Source organism: Lampetra fluviatilis, chromosome 6 (genome assembly GCF_964198595.1).
Source record: "Lampetra fluviatilis chromosome 6, kcLamFluv1.1, whole genome shotgun sequence".
NCBI lineage: Eukaryota > Metazoa > Chordata > Hyperoartia > Petromyzontiformes > Petromyzontidae > Lampetra > Lampetra fluviatilis.
The window spans coordinates 5,286,087-5,305,883 of record NC_136280.1 but is presented as its reverse complement, the minus strand read 5'-3'; the positions used below and the strand labels follow the sequence as shown (position 1 = coordinate 5,305,883).

The window sequence follows — 19,797 nt, the reverse complement described above, 5'->3', positions numbered from 1 at the left end:
CCGGCAGCGAATGCGTCGCTACCCGTTGCCAGGGGCAACCGCCGTCCAATGAAACTGCGTATGGTCCGGCGACACACAGACACACACACAGACAGACAGACAGATTTGCGATTTTATATATATAGATTAGGACGTGATCCATATGTAGATACCGAACTTAAATAATACAAATAAATTACAGAGAAAACCGATCCGTGAATATCCATCCACGCCACCGTCTTCCTTTGCCGTGAGTAGCCATTGCTTTTTCAGTATTAAAAAAAGAACGTCATTCGACAGCAGTGGGATATCTATAAATGGTACGCCCTGTTTGTCATGTTATACAGGCACGCGGTCGGGCCAATTGAGCACATTGGCCTCATTAGCAGTATCCACACAAGGCATTTGGAGTGCCCACCTTGAAGATTTTGTGCACGTATAACTCCTCGCCGCAACCCTACGCGTACGTTTGCGAGTCACGTTGGCCCACTATTTTTGTTTTAAGTGATCAATTACCCTTACCAATTACCGGTTCAATTGCACAGCTATAATCGGATTGACGGGAAAAATTCTCACCTCCGTTTCTGCAATGTGCCGCTGGACGAGAGGTGATGGGCAGGGCTTGGTGACATCGTGGGCAGGATGTTGGGGGCGGCCACCAGTTTTAAAGGGGTGCCAATAATCTACAACAAAATGTCAATACTATTTTTAGTGAATTAATAGAGTTAATTAATGGAATGCATTAATCGAATTAATTGATGTAATGAATTAACTAAGAATTCCAGCTCTAATATGGAATTATTCTTAGTAAGTGTGGTCGAGGATTAAAAGTATGTGCTGGTAGGTTGCTCGCTGCTAAGTTGGCAGGAACAATTAATTAAGATTTAGGATTTCCACACAACTCATGCTCAACTTCAAATTTAGCACTCTTTGGAAGAACGTAATCAACCAGGTAAAGTGTTGACTGTTGTGTTAGCCGACTCTCTGTGTTGCATTGCATTACATTTATAAGTTTACTATGTTTGTTTTCTCAAACTTCCAATTTCTCTCCCCCTGCCGCTCTCATTGACATGCAAATGTTTCTGCTCCACCCCCCTCTCTTTATATAAATGCCTCGTCACAGAGGCCTTGCTTCTCTGTGGGTCTCTGTGTGTGTCTCTCTCTCTGTGTTTGTCTCTCTATGTGTCTCTCCCCCATGTGTGTCTCTCTCTCTCTGTGTCTCTCTCTGTGTGTTTGTCTCTCTCTCTCTCTGTGTCTCTCTCTCTCTGTGTATGTGTCTCTCTCCGTGTCTGTGTTCTCTCTCTCTCTCTGTATATGTGTCTCTCTCCGAGCTTGCATTCATTCACACCTGATGACGGTTGCTTGTGTTGCAATTGAAACGTCGTATTCTATTATTTATTTTCTTTTCTTTCTACGTGACTTTACCGAAAGAACCAAAGAGTAATTATTTAAGAAATGTCAGCTCAATGCAAGGCAGCTAGGTACCACGACAAAATAAGTGTTGGGTCTACGTAGCCATATGAATGTCACGATAATTACATTTGCCGTTTGACAGGCAACGCACATCTGTGAATTCAATGTGTGGCATTCTAAGTGGCTTTGATATTCCAGAAATCCAAGTGTTTAATTTGCCTCAATAAATGTGAGAGTCAGACTTTACTGTGTTTGAATCCAAATGCAAGTTTTGGCATGCAGACTGAACAGAAACTAGTGAATTATTTTTTCCGGAATATATCTGACGGCTGCATACTATTTACAAACATGGGAAGTTAACAGCACAAAGCGGACGGTACATCATAAGTCTGTAACTGTTGGCATACACCACGATCATGGTTGGCTGCGTACGGTGCGAAAGAAGTTCAATTTACAGTACATATCAAGGATTTGTGTACAATTAAAGATATGCATATAAACTTTGCTTGAGCATACCTTGACAATATCATTAGTCATGGTCAATACACTGCCGAATGAAGGCCTCCCCAAACTGCCATCATCTCTTACGACCGTGTGATGTAAGAATCCACCTAGCACATGCACACGAGCTGATTCAATTGCTCCATCTCATCAGCGGACGACCTCTCGGATGCATTCTGTACCTTAGTTGCTGCTTCATCATTATCTCGTCTTGCATAGCGTTACACATCGCCTTAGTCCAAGGCACTTTACGATAATTATAAAAAATGTACATCAGACGATGGTGGTTAAAAATAAAGAGTGGGGTTATTAAAAGTCGTGGCGTAGCTACGGTGACAGGACAGGTGGGAGTGGTTAACGAGGGGTTGCGGTAGTGATAGGGGTAGTGATCCTGATAGGGGTAGTGATTATCGGTGGGGTAGAGATAGTGATAGGGGTAGTGATAGTGGTTGGGGTAGTGATAGGGGTAGTGACAGGGGTTGGGGTCGTGATATGGGTAGTGATAGGGGTAGTGACAGGGGTTGGGGGTAGTGATAATTGTTGGGCTAGGCCTGACCGTAGCTGGGGGGCCGGGGCAGGGAGTAGCAGTAGGACAGACAAGGGAGAAGAGATGGGTTGTCTTCAGGGAGGAACGGATGCAGGTCAGTGAAGATGATTGCTTTGTGTTCGTGCCCACCGGTCATCATCCCTTCTACTGACGTGTCCTGCCAAAACCCAAAAACTTTTTCTTCACGGTTTTAATATCTTTAACCTGCGTGTGTTCTCTAACCCACGTGTTCTTCTTTGTAGATGTAAATCCAAGCGTGCATCTCTCTCCATGCTTCTTTGCACACTCTTTAGTTTGTGTTCCATTCTATTTGTTATTCACTGTGTGTCTGACATCTTCGTCAAGCACGTATTCTGTACTAATTAACATGACCTTCTTGGCCAAAAGATGTCCATTACAGTATGTAACATAATTATACTATAAATTAGTTCCTCTGCTATTCTCATATTGTGCCATCGCGGCTGTGCATTTCTGCAGCACATTATTTCGTCATTTCACTGCATTTACGTTTTGTTTTTGCGTTCACAAAAGCGATCAACGGTGTCCCGACAGACACTGCTTCCAGAATGAGGGGTTATACACACAACTCCACATTGCCCGACGGCCGTCACAAAACATCCTGGTCACGATCCAGTCCTCACCTGGCCTGACTATAAGAGTGGCTGTAAAGTCCCTATACCCTTGTGTTAAAAAGCTTAACTTGCACCCAGATGTGCCACGGTGGCTATGAGATGTTAACTACCTCGCCTGGTATACAGGAGGTCATGGGTTCGATCCTGACCCTGACACCTGCTGTTTATTTGGAGTTTGCGTGTTTTCCCCGTGGTCGCGTGGATTTTTCTCTGAGTCCTCTGGTTTTTCCCCCCACGTTCATAAACGTGTTTAGAGTATTCGGCTGCTATAAATGTCCACATCATGATAAGCCATTTCGTTGAGCTATTATTTGTGGCCAGGTCACTTCTGAAAAAGAGCTGTATCGCTCAGTGGGCCTTACCTAGTAAAATAAAATATTTATAGTAAAGGGACTTATCACCCACCCTCGAGGAATACTTATCACTCCACATTGTGCAAAGTAAGGTATAGTAGGCCCACTCAATGCACACAGGTATCAACTTTACCATATTAACATACGTACAATGTATTGAGCGCGAGGGTGATTGATTAAGAGAGTCACTGCATCACACGCTTTCGGGTGCGCTTTCAGGTGCGCTTCTGCGGCCGTCTGAAATGCTCTTCCGATATTAGAAAGCCACTTTGAGATACGCGCTTTCAAATCTGGATCGAAAACCCATTTCTCTCGACCTAATTTTTGTATTCAGCTGTGTTGTCCTTCCACTCGCAAAAAAGTTCAATATCCGTGCAAAATACTTACAATAAGTTGGTGCGTTTTTTTCTTTCACAGTTCCCCACCGCGTGGTTCACGCTGTTTGACGCGCTGCTGCTGCTGGTGCTCATCCCAGTGGCGGACCGCGTGGTGTTTGTGTGGCTCGCACGCCGGGGATTTCGCCCCGCTCCTGTCCTCCGTATGGCTGTTGGCATGATCTTTAGCCTCAGTTCTGCTGTGGCTGCAGGTCTGTGCTGAAGCCCCTTACACCCTCCCGAAAAACCGTGCACAATGGTATACTCGTGCCGTGCTGCAACAACAACAAAAGTGGGGAGGCAGATTCATTAGTGTAGCGCAGGGACCGCTGGTAAAATTGATTTATATTTGTTTACTTATTGACTTACCAGTTTACTTGCGATTGTGCCGGAATGCTCAAGAGCACCGTATAGTGCTAATTTAAAGAACATCTTTTGCAGGTAATTGAGGGTCCATGTTACATGCTGAGGGTGGCTAATTTTGGATATTAACAGCACCTCTCAATTGCGTTCCTTTGCAGAGTGGTGTCAGATCCGCATTGCTAGTCAGAGGATGCGTGCTGCATATACACAATGTGTGATTATAGATGAACTTTAAACCATCGAATTGATTGCGAATGCTATATTCAGACCTATTATAGATCCAATCTCTTTGTTTGAAACCCTCACCTGCCATAATGCATGTTTCAAGGACAGTCTTTCCCAAAACACATGCAAAAGACATAATCAAGATATAACGACAACATATGATCTTTTCAGCATAATTGTGAGAGATGAGATATGATGCATCATCGTGGAATAGAAAGACTAACGTTTTTAAACACCAATCACTACGCTGGCATTTAAGTGCAGAAGTTTGAACGATTCACGTCGACTGATATGTAACTTGCTTTCTTTTTTCACACTTTTGTTATGTATGCTAGATGTTAGTTACAAACTGCACCTCTCCATAACAAAGGCTCAGTCCTTTGTTATGCAGTCTATTCTTAGTCTTAAGCCTCACCTTACCATATTAATAAAAAGTGTGCCGTTCCTGGCCCTTCCCCCCTCAACCATTATATATACGGGGTAGTATTTCTTGTGATCTCTCATTTACTTGATACAGCTGTCGTGGCTGTGACGGTTCCACCTGAAGACGGAAGCTTGTGTTGCCTCCGAAACGTCGTGATTTTTATTTTATTTTTTATTTTATTTTATTTTTATGAATTTATATTTTTTACCTACGTGACTTTACCGAAAAAAAACCTAAGAATATGATATGTAACGGTGACTGGTATTGGATTCGAATGTGATTTTCGAGCAGTGTTATTCTCGTGTGACTTTACACCGCATGCTGCTCGAGTGCATTGCCGAGCAAACTCGAGATGCAACGCGGAAGTTGCCGGTTCAATCTCGCGGCGTGCCGGCCAAAACAAGAGGCGAGTCCGTTGAACGTCATTGCCTCCCTCCCCCAGGCAGGATTAATGGATACCACCAAAGTTCGTTGATTGGCAGGTCGCGTGCAGTGGGGTAAAACGTGGGTTCTCCCACTTCTTTTTTTTAACAAGGAGTCATGTTTGCATTGACCACAATACCTGCGGTCGGAATGCAAACAAAAAACACATAACTCTGATAATGTATGCACTGTCCTTGAAATCGATTGGTCCACACCCGAGACAGCTTTTCTTAGAGCCTAGTCTCACATGGTGTTGGACCAGATGTGTCTTGGCTGGCGTGGAAGAGTAGGCTAAAAATGCCCTCCTAGAGAGGGACGTTCTTATAGCTTCCTCGAGAGAAGTGGTTCTTAACCGTTGCTGCAGTCTTGTACCCCTTTGGTTCTCAATTGTAAAAAAAAAAAGTATAATGTTAATAAGTACATAGGTTTGATGAAACCGATGAAGCTGTGCTTACGTGCCCGTGCTTAACTTGTGTTTCGATTATTTACCTTCTAAAAAACATCTGGCCATGTCTCCCACACCCAGAAAGGGCATCTCGCACCCACCCAGGCGATGCGTAAACCCCAGGTTAAGAACCACTGCTCCAGAGAACGCCCTTCTGCCAGCAGTAGCATGAGCAAAAGGCATGTTGCAGAGCTGCACCTTCACTTTCATGTAACCATCCGACGACGTGCTTTTGCTGTGCACGCACACAGGTCTGTTGGAGTCGGAGAGGCTAAACCGTGTGTATCGCAGAGAAGTGGTGACGCAGTGTATTGGTCACTCCGAGTACGAGGCGGCCAGTCTGACCGTCTGGTGGCAGCTGCCCCAGTTCCTGTTGGTGGGACTCAGCGAGCTGCTCACCAGCATTGGAGGTACGTGCGGCATCTGGTGGAAGGTCCATCGGCGGCGTTAAGTGAAGTCAACACCGTGATGTTCCGCTCAAGTGAGCGTTTAGGTCAGTGGTCCTTAACGTGGGGTGCACGCGCAAACCCCCGCCGAGGGTGTGTCATCAAAACCTATGCATTAGCGTTATACATCTTTGTAACAAATGGGAAGCAAAGGGGTGCAAGGCTGCAGTAAATGTTAAGAATCGCCGGTCTCTGCGGTGCTCATACCCAGTTTACAGTCCCCGAGCTGGTGGTGGATATTCCACATTCCTATGGCGGGTCCACAGGACGACCGTTGTTGACCTCCCCCCCCCACCCCACAGAGTGGCACTGATGATGGGCGGAGTCAACACTCCAATCAGGACAATAATTTGACACCTTCCAATTGCAGGCCGCTTGCTCGACCTCTAAACGACCAGGTCGGACGTCGTTAATTTGTTTACAATCTGCTCTTCCGACAGTATGTGGTCAACGCGTCTTGTGTTTTTTTGTGTGATATGCCCTTGGAACGATTTACACAGCAATTTGGATTTATGTAGCGTCCAAGGGTGGAGCACAGTGGTGAGTGCACTCTGCTACGAGTTTGTTTACTGGCAATGGGCTAAGGTCAGTGGCAAATGATATCCCCCCCCTGTCCCCCCCTCCCATTCAACAAACCTGCATTGACTAGCATGGTGAAGTATGGTCAAGCAACCCCATTGATCCAGCAGTGAATTGGCAAAGGGCGCTGTAAATATGATTACAAGGAATGTCATTCTTTGGAGGAGAGTGGTCAGCCATGTGGGGTGTGTTGGCTGTTGTGTTGGCCGGCTCTCTGTGTTGTGTTGCATTGTGTTTCTAAGTTTACTATGTTTTTTTTTTCTCATTCATTCTTACCTGATGACGGTTGCTTGTGTTGCAATCGAAACGTCGTATTCTATTATTATTTGATTTGATTTTCTACGTGACTTTTACCAAAAGAACCAAAGAGTAATTCCTGCAGTCACGAAAGCTTCGAATCTCGTTTTTACAGTTTCATGAATAAGATACCGTGGAAACATTGCAATTCATTGAAACGTCACCAATTAACATCGCATTACTCGGTAACGTGAACTCTTTTTACCATGACTAAAGATGTCACCATCAAGAGGTGCATGGCTTTAGTCGCTTTAATTACCATCACATTACCACTCGTCATCTTTACGCACGTCACCGTAACATTCAGAACCTTTCTCAAGCCTCGTACTTGTCACGTGGTCTCTGCATAAATTTGAAGAATCACTTTCGTACTTAGACTCAAAACATGAAAGTGATGACAGCAATAACTTACTTGCATGCAGTGGGCTGGTGATGTGTTTTTGTTTTTTACGCGGCAATTTAGGGAATTTTTTCGTTTCTACTCTAATCTATAATTACGATCTTAGTCCTCCTACCAAATCACCCGGAATGCACCCCATCTTGTCAGATATCAGAATCTAAGTACGATTGAGCCTGGATATTGCTTTCATGGGTGACTGCCATGGATCGAACAGGTGCTATAGGCTACTGCAGAGTTACGTTGTGTACAGCAGCAGGCAGCGCAGCAAAAAATGCATTGTTGTAATCATAATTTAAACTTGTAACGGTATTTGCTCACTCTCGAAGAAAGAGAACAAATCAGAGGTGTGAGCAATCAAAGGCAAGAAGGCAGCCAGGCTGGTGAGCCTGCGCCAACAATTTCCCAAGCTTTGGAGTCCTCTATATATATCAAGATGTTTTCAGTCAATTAATGAAGTGTAAACATGTGGGAGGAAACTGGAGCACCCGGAGAAAGCCCACACAACGCGAGGGGGTTACACGCTATCCCATACAGATGGAACAGGTGGAGTCCACATTTGGTATACCGTACTCTCCTGGCAACTCAGGCTATGGCACCTCGACGTTCACGGCAAGGTAGTTTCACAACATCTGTGTGATCCCACCCAATCCTCACATCCACAGTGCTTGGATTACAAAGCATGTGCCACCATCGCCTGGCACTCGTACTACGCTTGCCACATCTATGCTCGCCCCGCCTCCACCGACCTGCATTGAACGGCGTGGTGAAGTATGTGGTCAAATAACCCCCAAGGCGCGCACGGCGTGTGGGAGACCTCGTCCAGCAGTGGAGTGACGAAGGGGCTTTGTGCCTGCACGTCTACGCCCCCTGATTGCGCTCTCTTTGTTTCACATTGGCATCGGTGGACGGCTCTAGGTTTGGAATTTGCGTATTCCGCGGCTCCGAAGCACATGCAGAGTGCCGTGATGGGGCTGTTCTTCTTCTTCTCTGGGATCGGCTCGTTCATGGGCTCTGGCCTTCTCAGCTTGGTGTCGCTGCCGTCCATTGGCTGGATGGACAGCCACAGGGACTCTGGTAAGTTGCGATGACTTTTGTGATTTGACAAGCACGGGCACAGTTTCGTCTTTTTTTTAAGGCAGACTTCGAGCTGTGTGGGTTTAAGCAAAGAAAGGTTGATGGGTGGAAGGTCATTAAGGTTTGCAATATGAAATTGCTTTTCTGAGACACTTGCTCGAGAGTAATTATGTTACTGATATGAAAGTTCATAACAATGGAGAGTGGCTGTATTGTCCTAAGGTCACCACATGCTGTTTGGACACACTCGCCTTTTCCCTATGACAGTCGTTCAGAAAATATTGTACGAAGGGCTTGGTAGGAACAAAGTGATTTAGTGCTAGCAATCACTCAGAATTAAAACACTGGAATAGATGGATGTATGATTATACTTTTTTTGTGAATGCAGCATTTAGATAATTAGTTCATGCGGACCTTTGGCCAGAAGAATATTGAATGGGTATACAATATGTTAAGAAAATAATAAAAATAATAATAATTGTATACCATCGTGACATATTATTTAAAAAAGTTTTGCTGTCTGGCTGGCACATCGGCGGGCAAGTCCGTGATGGTGACATCATCATGCACATCTACTTGATGACGTCACCCGCATCCCATAGTGTTGGGCCGGGTTCGTGCATCACTCCTCCACCCAAACTGTGTATCCCGTGCAAATGCGAGGGCAGTACTAGTTTAGTTTAAAAGTAATTGTCACAGCGTGACATGATGGAGTATGATAGCACAAGGGCAGTTATAAAACGATGAGTCGAGATGTCCTCCTTGTATTACTCCACCTGATTTTTTTTACAAGTCAGGGTGAACCTCTGCTTTTTATGTTCAAATATGAAGATGTTGAATTTACCTTTGTATAACATACTGTCCAATGCCAATGTACCCTTTTTTTGGGGGTTTCTTTTGAATGCATCCAGATTAAATTCAGCGTACTGAAAACGGCAAGGTTATTAATGTTGTATGCTGGCGCTGAGATTGGTGGCCTGATGGCTTATTGCTCAGAGTACAGAGTCAGCACCACTGAGTTCACAACAAATGCAGCTACAGAAAACCCTGCAGCCACCCGAGATTAAGGCAGGATCCCAGCTCGGTCACCGAAGACTCCCGAAAAGAGTCGTATTAGATTTGGTCTTTCACTTAATTTGCCAAAATTCCAGCTCGCAATCAGTCATTGTCGAAGTACTCTCTTTTCAGAATATGTCTGACAGTAGCGTCGTACAAACTAGTAAAGCCGGACCAATACTCTTTTCACTTACCCAGTCATGAATATTAAACAACAATTGGCATTGGCGTGCTCTTACCTTGCAATCGAGCATTAACCGTTATTTTAAAATAATCAGCTAAAGTGCAATGCATTTTCAGTTTGTTCCACATTGTATAAAGGTAGAGTTAAACACATGACATCCACTGATGTGTCCACTTAGGAAATCATTATTAGTATTGGGACAGTGCTAATGCACGTGCCGATTATTTAGTGTGAGGAATTATTTTAAAACATGAGTTAATGCTTAATTTATATCACCTAACTCTCTCTCTCTCTCAATAAGCACAATGTATATTGATCAACGGCTCTCTAGATGTATAAATTAATTACCGTTCCTCCCTATAACATGGTCTAAACTGGTGTTTGCAATGTTGTTTTAATCAGGCTTGGCTGACAAATGAATTGAATTAATGCAACAGCACACATGACCTGCATTACCACAAGTGAGCTAATGGAAATGACATTAACAACTGTTGTTCAATTATACCTGTAAGACATGATTATACGTCCTGTTTGTGTTCTCCAAAAGCTCAGTGTGGCAATTCTGATTCTCAGAAATGTCTATTATTTTTCCACCTTGGACTCACTACTTAGGCATCATCGCACATTTAAGTTGTCATGCAAGACAGCAAAAGTTGTTACGGAGTTCAACGCTTCAGATGTTTGGTACTACAAACACGATGGCACTTACGGTCGCCGAGTTCTTACATTTATTCATTCGTGATGTTACACTAATGGCGCTGAAAGCATTCTTTTTCATGTCAGACAGCAGCTTAGTGGTCGTGTAATTCCCTACACCGGTGTAACGCTGCAATTTTCATTTGACGACAGGGCAGCGTGACCTACTTTTGGGAGATATGGGATATTAAGTCCGAACTTGTTTCACATTCCTGCGGGGAACAGTTGCATTTCCCAATGATAACAGTAATAATGACGTCATGTAATCATACTCATAGGTTGTCTGAAAAAGTCTGCAAATGGGTCCTCCATAAACATGCATCGACTTGTTTTAGGATTCATCTTCATATGCGGCACTCGTGGTCGAATCTGGGCACCAGCTGTTATACGGCACAAGGGAGGGTAGTTTTATTCAGATAGATTAGCTTAGGGGCCGTCCATAAATGACGTCACGCACCTAGGGGGTGGGGTGGGGGTCAGACATTTGTGCCGATGTGTGACGAGAGAGGGGGGGGTTTGAGAAATGTGACGTCACGTAAAAATGCGCAACTTTAAATAAATATAGACAACACGTTCTACTTAATTAAATAGACTTTTAAATAAATGTTTTCTCCTACAACATCAGCGCCACAATGACAATAGTTTAAAGCGATTTGAAGCATTTTGTTTTAGGGAGGGGCAGAGCTTTGTGCCGTCATATTTGAGGGAGGGGGGGGGGTCTGACTTTTTGTGACGCCGTGTGACGAAGCGGGGGGGGGGTCAAAATCGTCCAAAATCGCGTGACGTCATTTATGGACGGCCCCATGGATGTCTGCGAGACCATGCGTAGCTGCTGCGATCTCTGCAGCGCCATTATAACCCCGGGCGCAACTCCACCCAGACACATTATGAATTAATCAGCATTGTGACGAACTGTATGCGATGCTGTTGCGCTGTAAATGGTTTTGCAACACTGCGCTTGCGATCGGAGGTGGCCGGTTCGATACTCCCAGAGTGGCAGTGGAAAAAATTGGCAACACTTCTCAATGGGCCCCCACCTCTGTCCACCGAGCAGTGCAAACGGGTGCCCGGCAGTCGGTCGACAGGTAGCGTGCCAGAGGCGTAGCTAGGAGGGGTGCAGGGGGGTACATATGTCCCCGGGCGCCAAGGTAGAGGGGCGCCAAAATGAGGCTTACAACGTTACTTTATAACTTATTGTGGCGGGCACGGCAGCCTGAAACTACTGCACAAATCTACACCTCAACCTAAAAGTTTATATATCCCGCCACACACAGCCTACATGTCATGTAATTACATTTTGGTATGTGATTAAACGGGGGGGGGGGGGGGGGTGCCAATTTTATAGTTCGTCCCCGGGCGCAAAATATCCTAGCTACGCCTTTGTAGCGTGCGCTGGGGCAAAAGTGTCTTTCCTCCCCATCTTTTCCAAGATGGCAGAGCGGGCCAGCTACCTATTCTGAGGGGCTGTCCAGAGCTCCCTCTAGTGGAGGTCATTCCATCGGCATTGGCGTGAGCAAGCAATCGCGGGTTGCTGAACGTTGACTTGCTGCCAGGCGCTAGATTCTGTTGCAGCGATGCTTTTTTTTGTGACCGGCTGCTTGCTGATGGAGCACATTGCAAATGACGTGGAGCTCTTTGTCAGACCACTGCTGGATGACAGCATCAGAATGCCGCGTCAATCGTGGGTGCTGTTAAATCGTCCTTGACCTCGCTCGCTGGCCAGTGCGAGTTAGTGAAACAGGTTGGCGGGTGGGGGGGGGACATGACTGTCCAGCGGAGTACATTTGCGCGTTGAACTTCTTTCGCACGGTACATAGCCAACGGTGCCAATCGTGGGTGCAAATCGGAGGTGAGTGATTTGAACTCAGGTCGCCCGGTTAACGGCACAGTGCGCTAACCAACTTTAATAGAGCTCAATGCTTTCACGTACTGTATATGGAAATAGTGTAGCTGGCGAGGGTCTGTTTATGGGTGGAATTGTGATAGCCTGTCTTTGTAATTTGTGTGAATTCTCCCTGAACTGCAGTAGCAAATGGCCTACATTTTTATCAGGGTGGATATAACATCCCAAGCTACGCCACGTGCACCTCAGGCTAAGATTTGGTCTAATTGGGGAAATGAATACACACAGGGCTCTAGTGCCAAATGTAATTCATTTTCATTGAGATATTCGTGGAAATATGCCATCACCTCTTCATACCAACAATAAGGACAAATCACCAAGGCGATGGCTATCGATTGGTCATAGCATAAATTTATCTTTCGCAAAATAAATCTCACAAGTTGAAGCGTGTAACGTGTTTCACGTTTTCCAAGAGAAACAAAATAATACAAATAATGGGCATTGTTATTAACCTGCATGGTTAAAATGAAAAGGCGTTTCGATGAATGCAAACCTCCGTAGCGGGCCAATTTAAGTTTTGATAAAACTAGTACTGAGCCAAACAATTAAGCGATCAGACAGAAATAAAACAAACCTAATTTGCATTTGGACATTTTTTTTGTAGTTCTGATTAAAATTCTGCAGCTGCTAGTGTTGTTTATCATCTTGCTTCGTGATAATTGGGCATCGGTTGCAAGGTCGTTAGCACCCTGCTTTATCAGCAGGCTGGCCTGAGTTCAATTCCCGACCACGTGTATAACATCAGTGACGAAATATAATCTGAGCTGGTTCTGAGCCCCCCTACGCTTAACCAAGTCGGCATGCTGAAGTCTGACCAAACAACACCCATAACTGACACGGTGTGGGAGAGATCCTTAATCTAGCAGTAGATTGAAATAGTCATAATCAACGTTTTTGGGTTTAGATCGCGTTATTTATAAATGTGTCGTAACCCTCCACCACCCGACACGGCCAATCAGTAATTCTGGCGAATTGCCCGATGATGCTGGATGCAATTACCAGCGAAACGTCGTACTCAAATTGTAAATGTTGTGGTTTCACGCTTCAACACATCGGTGGGCTAAAGCAGTGAACTATTTGTCTTTTGTCAACGTGACACTTTTTTACTGATTGGCCGTGTCGGGTGGTGGAGGGTTACGACACATTTATAAATAACGCGATCTAAACCCAAAAACGTTGATTATGAATAATATTGGTCGCGAAAACCTACGTGTTAAACAGATTTATATAGGCCTGTAACTTATTGTTTATTGTATTGTTATTAATTCATTTGTGATACTGTGCAATTTATCACGACACACAGGTAGCATAAATCACTGCCACTTGGACTTCTACTTTTTCTTACTGGCTGGCATCCAAAGTGTGACGCTGGTCATCTTCGTCTGCATGAAGTCCTGGCACACAAGCCCTGGGAATCCCTGAGTTGCGGATGTCAGCCAATGAGGAGTCATGGACAACAAACATCAACCACACCACTTGATCCTGCTGGTCTCAGCTAATCATGTTCGGATCTCTTTGCAATTTAAATTCCTTATAAATGCTGTTTTTGTGTTATTAAAAGTATACGAGCCAAAACGTGTGTAAAACGTCAATGAAATAACGCAGTTTTGTGCATTTTCATTGTTCGGGATAACTTGTGTGCAGCATTATAGGTATGTGTTTTTTGCGGATTTTTTTTTGGCATAGATGAACAACCCATGTACGACATTAAATAATCCAATTAATTGTATTGAGACCCGGTTTCACTAACTTTTCTTTTCATACAGATTAGCTTGGCAATTCACCATTTGATCAATAATTTAAGAGCAGAACTAGACTATCAGTAATTGTATTAACTAGTTGGAGGTAAATTGTGTAATTTCATTGAGGCGTATTGCTATCGTTAATCATTGTATGACGGGGCGTTTTTAATTCATATTACTACACAAATATGAACAGATTCCTGAAAATTGTATCATTTCAATCACACATATGCAACGGCATCGTTTATATTACCAACGTTTAAGACTATTGTGTGTGTTATAGGGCAATTTTATATTAGTGCCTGTGTACAAGGGCCATTGTTAATGTAAAACGCGTTTTTATAGCAGGGCGGTAGCGGCTATACACTCCCGTGATGAATGCAGCACCATGGTCTGGCTCGACAGGAGAAGGCAATACAGCAAGTGGAATAATCGCCATATCGTTCCATGTGTACGGGGATATAGCGTTGCCCCCTTGCATGTGTGTGTGTGTTTTTCCGGGTGTGCTATGGGCTTCCTCCCACATCCTTAACAACTCATTAATTTGCTGAAAACATCTTAAAATAAAATAAAAATCCAATGCGGGACCCTCCTGAAAAGAAACGTCTGAGGTCTCAGCCTGGCTCTCCTGGTTAAGTACGTGAAGTAAAAATAAAACACAAGAATTAGGAGTTGGAATTATATGTACAAAAGTGAAGCTGTGGTGGTGGGGGAAGCAGTGGCATGTTGCTTAACGCACTGCTCTGCTAACCCGTTGATCTGACTTCAAATCTGATCAGCAGGTTTAATTTCAACTAAAATGTGAGGTTTGAACCAAGTGGCAAGGTCAACACGATTACAACGGTGTGTTCATAATAAACGGGGTGAGGTTGCGTTATTTATAAATGTGTTGTAACCCTCCACCACCCGACACGGCCAATCAGTAAAAATAAAGTGTCACGTTGACAAAAGACAAATAGTTCACTACTTTAGCCCACTGGTGTGTTGAAGAGTGAATCTACAACATTTACAATTTTTGAGTACAACGTTTCGCTGGTAATTACATCCAGCATCATGAATAATTTTGGTCGCGAAAGCCTACGTGTTAAACGGTGTGTTATGTTGCAAACCTAAAGGTGGGATTTTTGATGAAAAACTCACATCTCTTAAGTGTAACATTGAGTCGCTGTTAAATGCCAAACTAATATGCAAACATTGTAACATTTTGATTATGTATTATCACTGCTGTTTCAATTTTTAATATTATTTTTTAAGGCTTGTGTTGTATTTCATGTTTTTTTTATTTCTTGAATAAAATATTTTTTATCCTGAAATATGCATTTGAATAAAAACACAAAATGGTTTAGCCATATTAAATACAAGAATGGTGGTGGGGGTGGGTGATTTCGGCACCGGTCTTCGGCACCAACTCTCACATCAAGACTCACACTGATCGGTGAGGTTGATGAGCGTTCAAACAAACCAGCATTGAGGACGAAATGCGCGCGAGAGGCTGTCATCCAGCAGTAGATTGGGGCTGTAATCTACATTTAAATTATTTTATGGGCATGAGTCAATTCTCCACTAGTAACAGGGGGTAGGTGCGTTCACAGAAACATGTATCTCTCTCCAGAAACTGCTGGTTTAAAGGCTACCCCCCCCCCCCCAAAAAAAAAAAGTTCCCAATCAAAAATGTAACTAATTCACATCTGGATAGTTAATTACCAGCCGATGCTGCTGGCGAATTTCCCCACCAAAATTGGCGTGGCCTGCAGACTCCTGACTCGAACTACAATCATTCCAGCTCCTCCAGCTGGCCGTCAAAGTTTCACCCAAGGGGGGAGGGGGAATCTTAATTTTAGAACTTTCGTGACTGCAGGAATTATTTGTTTTTTTCGGTTAAGTCACGTCTAGTTGACAGGCAGGAACACAGAGAGAGCGACCACCACGTGTCCCGGAGTGACGCGGGGGGGGGTGCCGGATTAAGCTATCGCGGGGCCTGTAGCACATGTTATAAAGGGGCCCTAAATATAACAAAAACACGTAAATATTAAAACATAAAATGTTTAACTTGCATACTAGAGTAATTGTATTTTTTCATTTGCTACACAGCCAGATAATACGACAACTCGCTAACCTTAAACACCCAGTCGTTCATAAAAGTGGAAGGCAGTATAGTACTATAATAATAGAGCAAGTGCAGAATCACTGAAACCGGAATTTATAGCTTGAAAGCATTTAGCGCGGGGCCCTTGAAAGTGCGGGGCCCTTAGCATAATTATGTTACTTTTGCTACTAGGATAATCCGGCACTGGGGGGGGGGGGGGGGGGGTTGGGTAATTACTGGCGTTCCAGTAATTACTGGCGAAACGTCGTACTCGGATTGTAAATGTTGTGGGTTTACTCTCCCAACAACCGGTGTGCTGTACTAGTAACGAATTGGCACGTTTTGTTTACGTGACAAACCTTACTAATTGCCTGTGTAGGGTGGTGGCGGGTTTAACGACACATTTATATTTACGCAATGCTAACACTTGTGCCTCACATCAAGAAGCGCCTGGGTTCGAATCCTGATTCGGGAACTTTTCTGTGTGGAGTTGTGTTCTCTCCCCTGTTCCACAGGGCTTCCCGCAGATTATCTGGTTAAAAAAAGCAGTGTAACTGGTTTTGACCAAACATTCCAACGCTGAACAAAAATTACCTTGCAAATTTATCATTTGGGATTACACATCGTGACAAACCTCATGAAACAAATCATCTTAGGCGAATAGAAGGGGGTTCCAACTGTTCTTCTTGGAAGAGGTAACCATCACCCTTAGGATGCAACAAGGGAGACTCTCTCAGACCTGATGGAATACGTCGACATCAGGTGGGGACCAGCTCCTGAATCAAAATGTACCGAATGTATGTTGGACTTGTTTCGCGCCGTACCTAGCCAACGGTTCTAACGGGAGGTGCATAAATGAAACATTTCCATAATTTGGCAAAATTAGATTCGAGACATCATATTGACTCTTGAGGAAAAGTGGGCGTGGGGAAGACATAGAAGCGAGATGGAGTGTGTCTTCATAAGACCGCGATAAGAAATGACGATGACATGGGAATGTATGCATCATGGCCGATGATAATTTGGTCAAATGTTTTGGTGTGAAGATGTTTCCACAGGAGAGGACAAACTTAAAAAAGACACCCAAATAAGCTGAACAGAGGGACTAATTTTGGCCATTGTCTATTTTTAAATCCTTTATATTAAGTTCGCTTGCTTGCTTAGGACCGTGCAAAACTTTCAGTCGTTTTTAACCCACTTCCCGTGATCCAATCGAGCTGACATTTTCCACACAGACTCGTTGTGCGTGACAATAAATGTTCGTGAAATTTTTTTTTAATTTTTTTACACTTTTTAGGACAAAAATATTATATTTAATTACCAATTGCTTAATGGTGCAATGCAATCATCTGACCCATAGGTGGCAGCCATCTCAAGCCAGAGGACGAGAGGACTCTAGCCGCCACGCATATAAAGGATTTATAGTGAAAAACTTTGTTTTTACGGGTTATACTTATTGTGTAATTAAAATCAAGTGTCCGGAATTGCTGTGAAGACATTTGATGTGGGTATTAGTTGCACTTATGCACACAACTGCTGTGATTAAAATCGAGTTGTCTCCAATTGAAAATGTTCGCCACAGGTCAGTATATATTTGTTCTTATAATTATGCCAAGAAGGAAAGACGTCTGCATTAGGGAGGATTATTTGCTTGTGATTGAGTTTTCTAAGGGGATTTAAACATCGCTCATATGAGAAATTGGCTCTTGGGTGAAATACAACCAAGATGGGGGAAATCTGGTGAATCTTACAGTTCGAAATAAAAAAAAATATTAGAAAGTAACGGTATGCATGTAATATTCTCCGTTACAGTTGCTGTTAATGCACATCATTAGTATTAGTAAATTCAAATGGACAGGGCTGAGCGACTTTTAAGATGTGCTTTCTTATTGGATGCCAGATTTACTTTGGATCCATCCGTTGATGCACCTGCTTTCCAGACACCATAAAAGCGACGCTGCTTTTATTAAGATTAACGATGATGCTCGCCATGCACGACACAGATAGAATTAATTTAGGAGCTTTCGTGACTGCAGGAATTATTCTTTGGTTCTTTTCGGTTAAGTCACGTCTAAAAATAAAAGAATAAATTAAAATAACATATTACGACGTTTCGATTGCAACACAAGCAATCATCATCAGGCATAAAAGAAATAGCAACAAAAATCTAACTAGAAAACTATAGACAGACATACAAGCAGACAGACATCACAACGGCACACAGAGAGAGGACACAAATCGGCACAAAGAGAGGGGTCGTTTCTGTGACGGTCCCTTAAATATAGAGAGGGGGGGCGGGGACGGAGAGAGGGAGGGGGCAGAGAGAATTAGCATATCAATGAGTGTACGGCAACGTACTGCTGTTGCAAGTAAGATGACAATGTGGAACGGGCACGCAAGCTTGAAAATTAGGAGACAGGCACACGAAAATTAAATAACCTAGCAAAATATCGAAATGTGATGTAATACAACACAGAGAGTCGGTTAACACACAATTAACGCATAGCCTGGTTGATTACGTGTTTCAAAATTTGCTAAGTTAGAATTTTAAGTGTGAAAATTCCAAAGAGAGGACACAGGCAGAGAGAGCAAATAGCCAGAAAGAAAAAGGATAAGCTTAAAACTTCCCCGTAGAAGTGGTTCAATCTTAATTTAGGAGCTTTCGTGACTGCAGGAATTATTCTTTGGTTCTTTTCGGTTAAGTCACGTCTAAAAATAAAATAATAATGTGCCTGTCTCCTAATTTTCAAGCTTGCGTGCCCGTTCCACATTGTCATCTTACTTGCAACAGCAGTACGTTGCCGTACACTCATTGATATGCTAATTCTCTCTGCCCCCTCCCTCTCTCCGTCCCCGCCCCCCCTCTCTATATTTAAGGGACCGTCACAGAAACGACCCCTCTCTTTGTGCCGATTTGTGTCCTCTCTCTGTGTGCCGTTGTGATGTCTGTCTGCTTGTATGTCTGTCTATAGTTTTCTAGTTAGATTTTTGTTGCTATTTCTTTTATGCCTGATGATGATTGCTTGTGTTGCAATCTAAACGTCGTAATATGCTATTTTAATTTATTATTTTATTTTTAGACGTGACTTAACCGAAAAGAACCAAAGAACAGATAGAATTGCATAACACAATCCGGATATAAAACTTTTGTTCTAAAAGCTAACATTAATAATTACGTGGTGATAAAAATCCACACTCAAGTTGTGGGGATTTTATCCTTCAAATTAATAAGTTATTTCATAATTCCATTTCTAAAATGTTAATTATGAACATTACCTTAATCCGCGTTTCTCAAAGGATGTTATGTATAATTTAAGTTTTGAGCATCCAGTCGATGTTGACACGGATACAACTGTGCTTCCCCCCCCCAAACATTTTGTAAATTGAGTCTGAACATTGCTTTAGTTTTGCGGTACATGCACATGGGCAGCGGCCATTTTGTTAAACCTACTGCTGGATGAGGAGGCTATCTCAACGCAGTTCCCCACGCTGGTCAGTGTGGGTTAGTGCAGACTGGGAGCTTGGACGTGGAAGCATAGAAATACAGTCCAGCGATGCATTTTGCTGCACGCCCTCCATTGGTGCCTACCCACGTAGTTGCACAACCTATAACATCCTCAGTTTAACACGTAGGCTTTCGCGACCAGTATTATAT

The 19,797-nt window shown here is 43.5% G+C and overlaps 1 protein-coding gene across 1 annotated transcript in view; it reads left to right on the top strand.

The window, feature by feature from the left end:
* LOC144932900 (solute carrier family 15 member 4-like) overlaps positions 1-15,227 on the top strand; it is a 28,120-nt gene extending 12,893 nt beyond the window's left edge. Inside the window, exons 5-8 of the mRNA XM_078857292.1 lie at positions 3,843-4,011; positions 5,931-6,089; positions 8,317-8,475; positions 13,618-15,227. Coding sequence (XP_078713418.1) covers positions 3,843-4,011; positions 5,931-6,089; positions 8,317-8,475; positions 13,618-13,736 — 606 coding nt within the window. The 3' untranslated portion in view covers positions 13,737-15,227. The remainder of the gene's footprint in view (positions 1-3,842; positions 4,012-5,930; positions 6,090-8,316; positions 8,476-13,617) is intronic.
* The last annotated feature ends 4,570 nt before the right edge of the window (positions 15,228-19,797 follow it).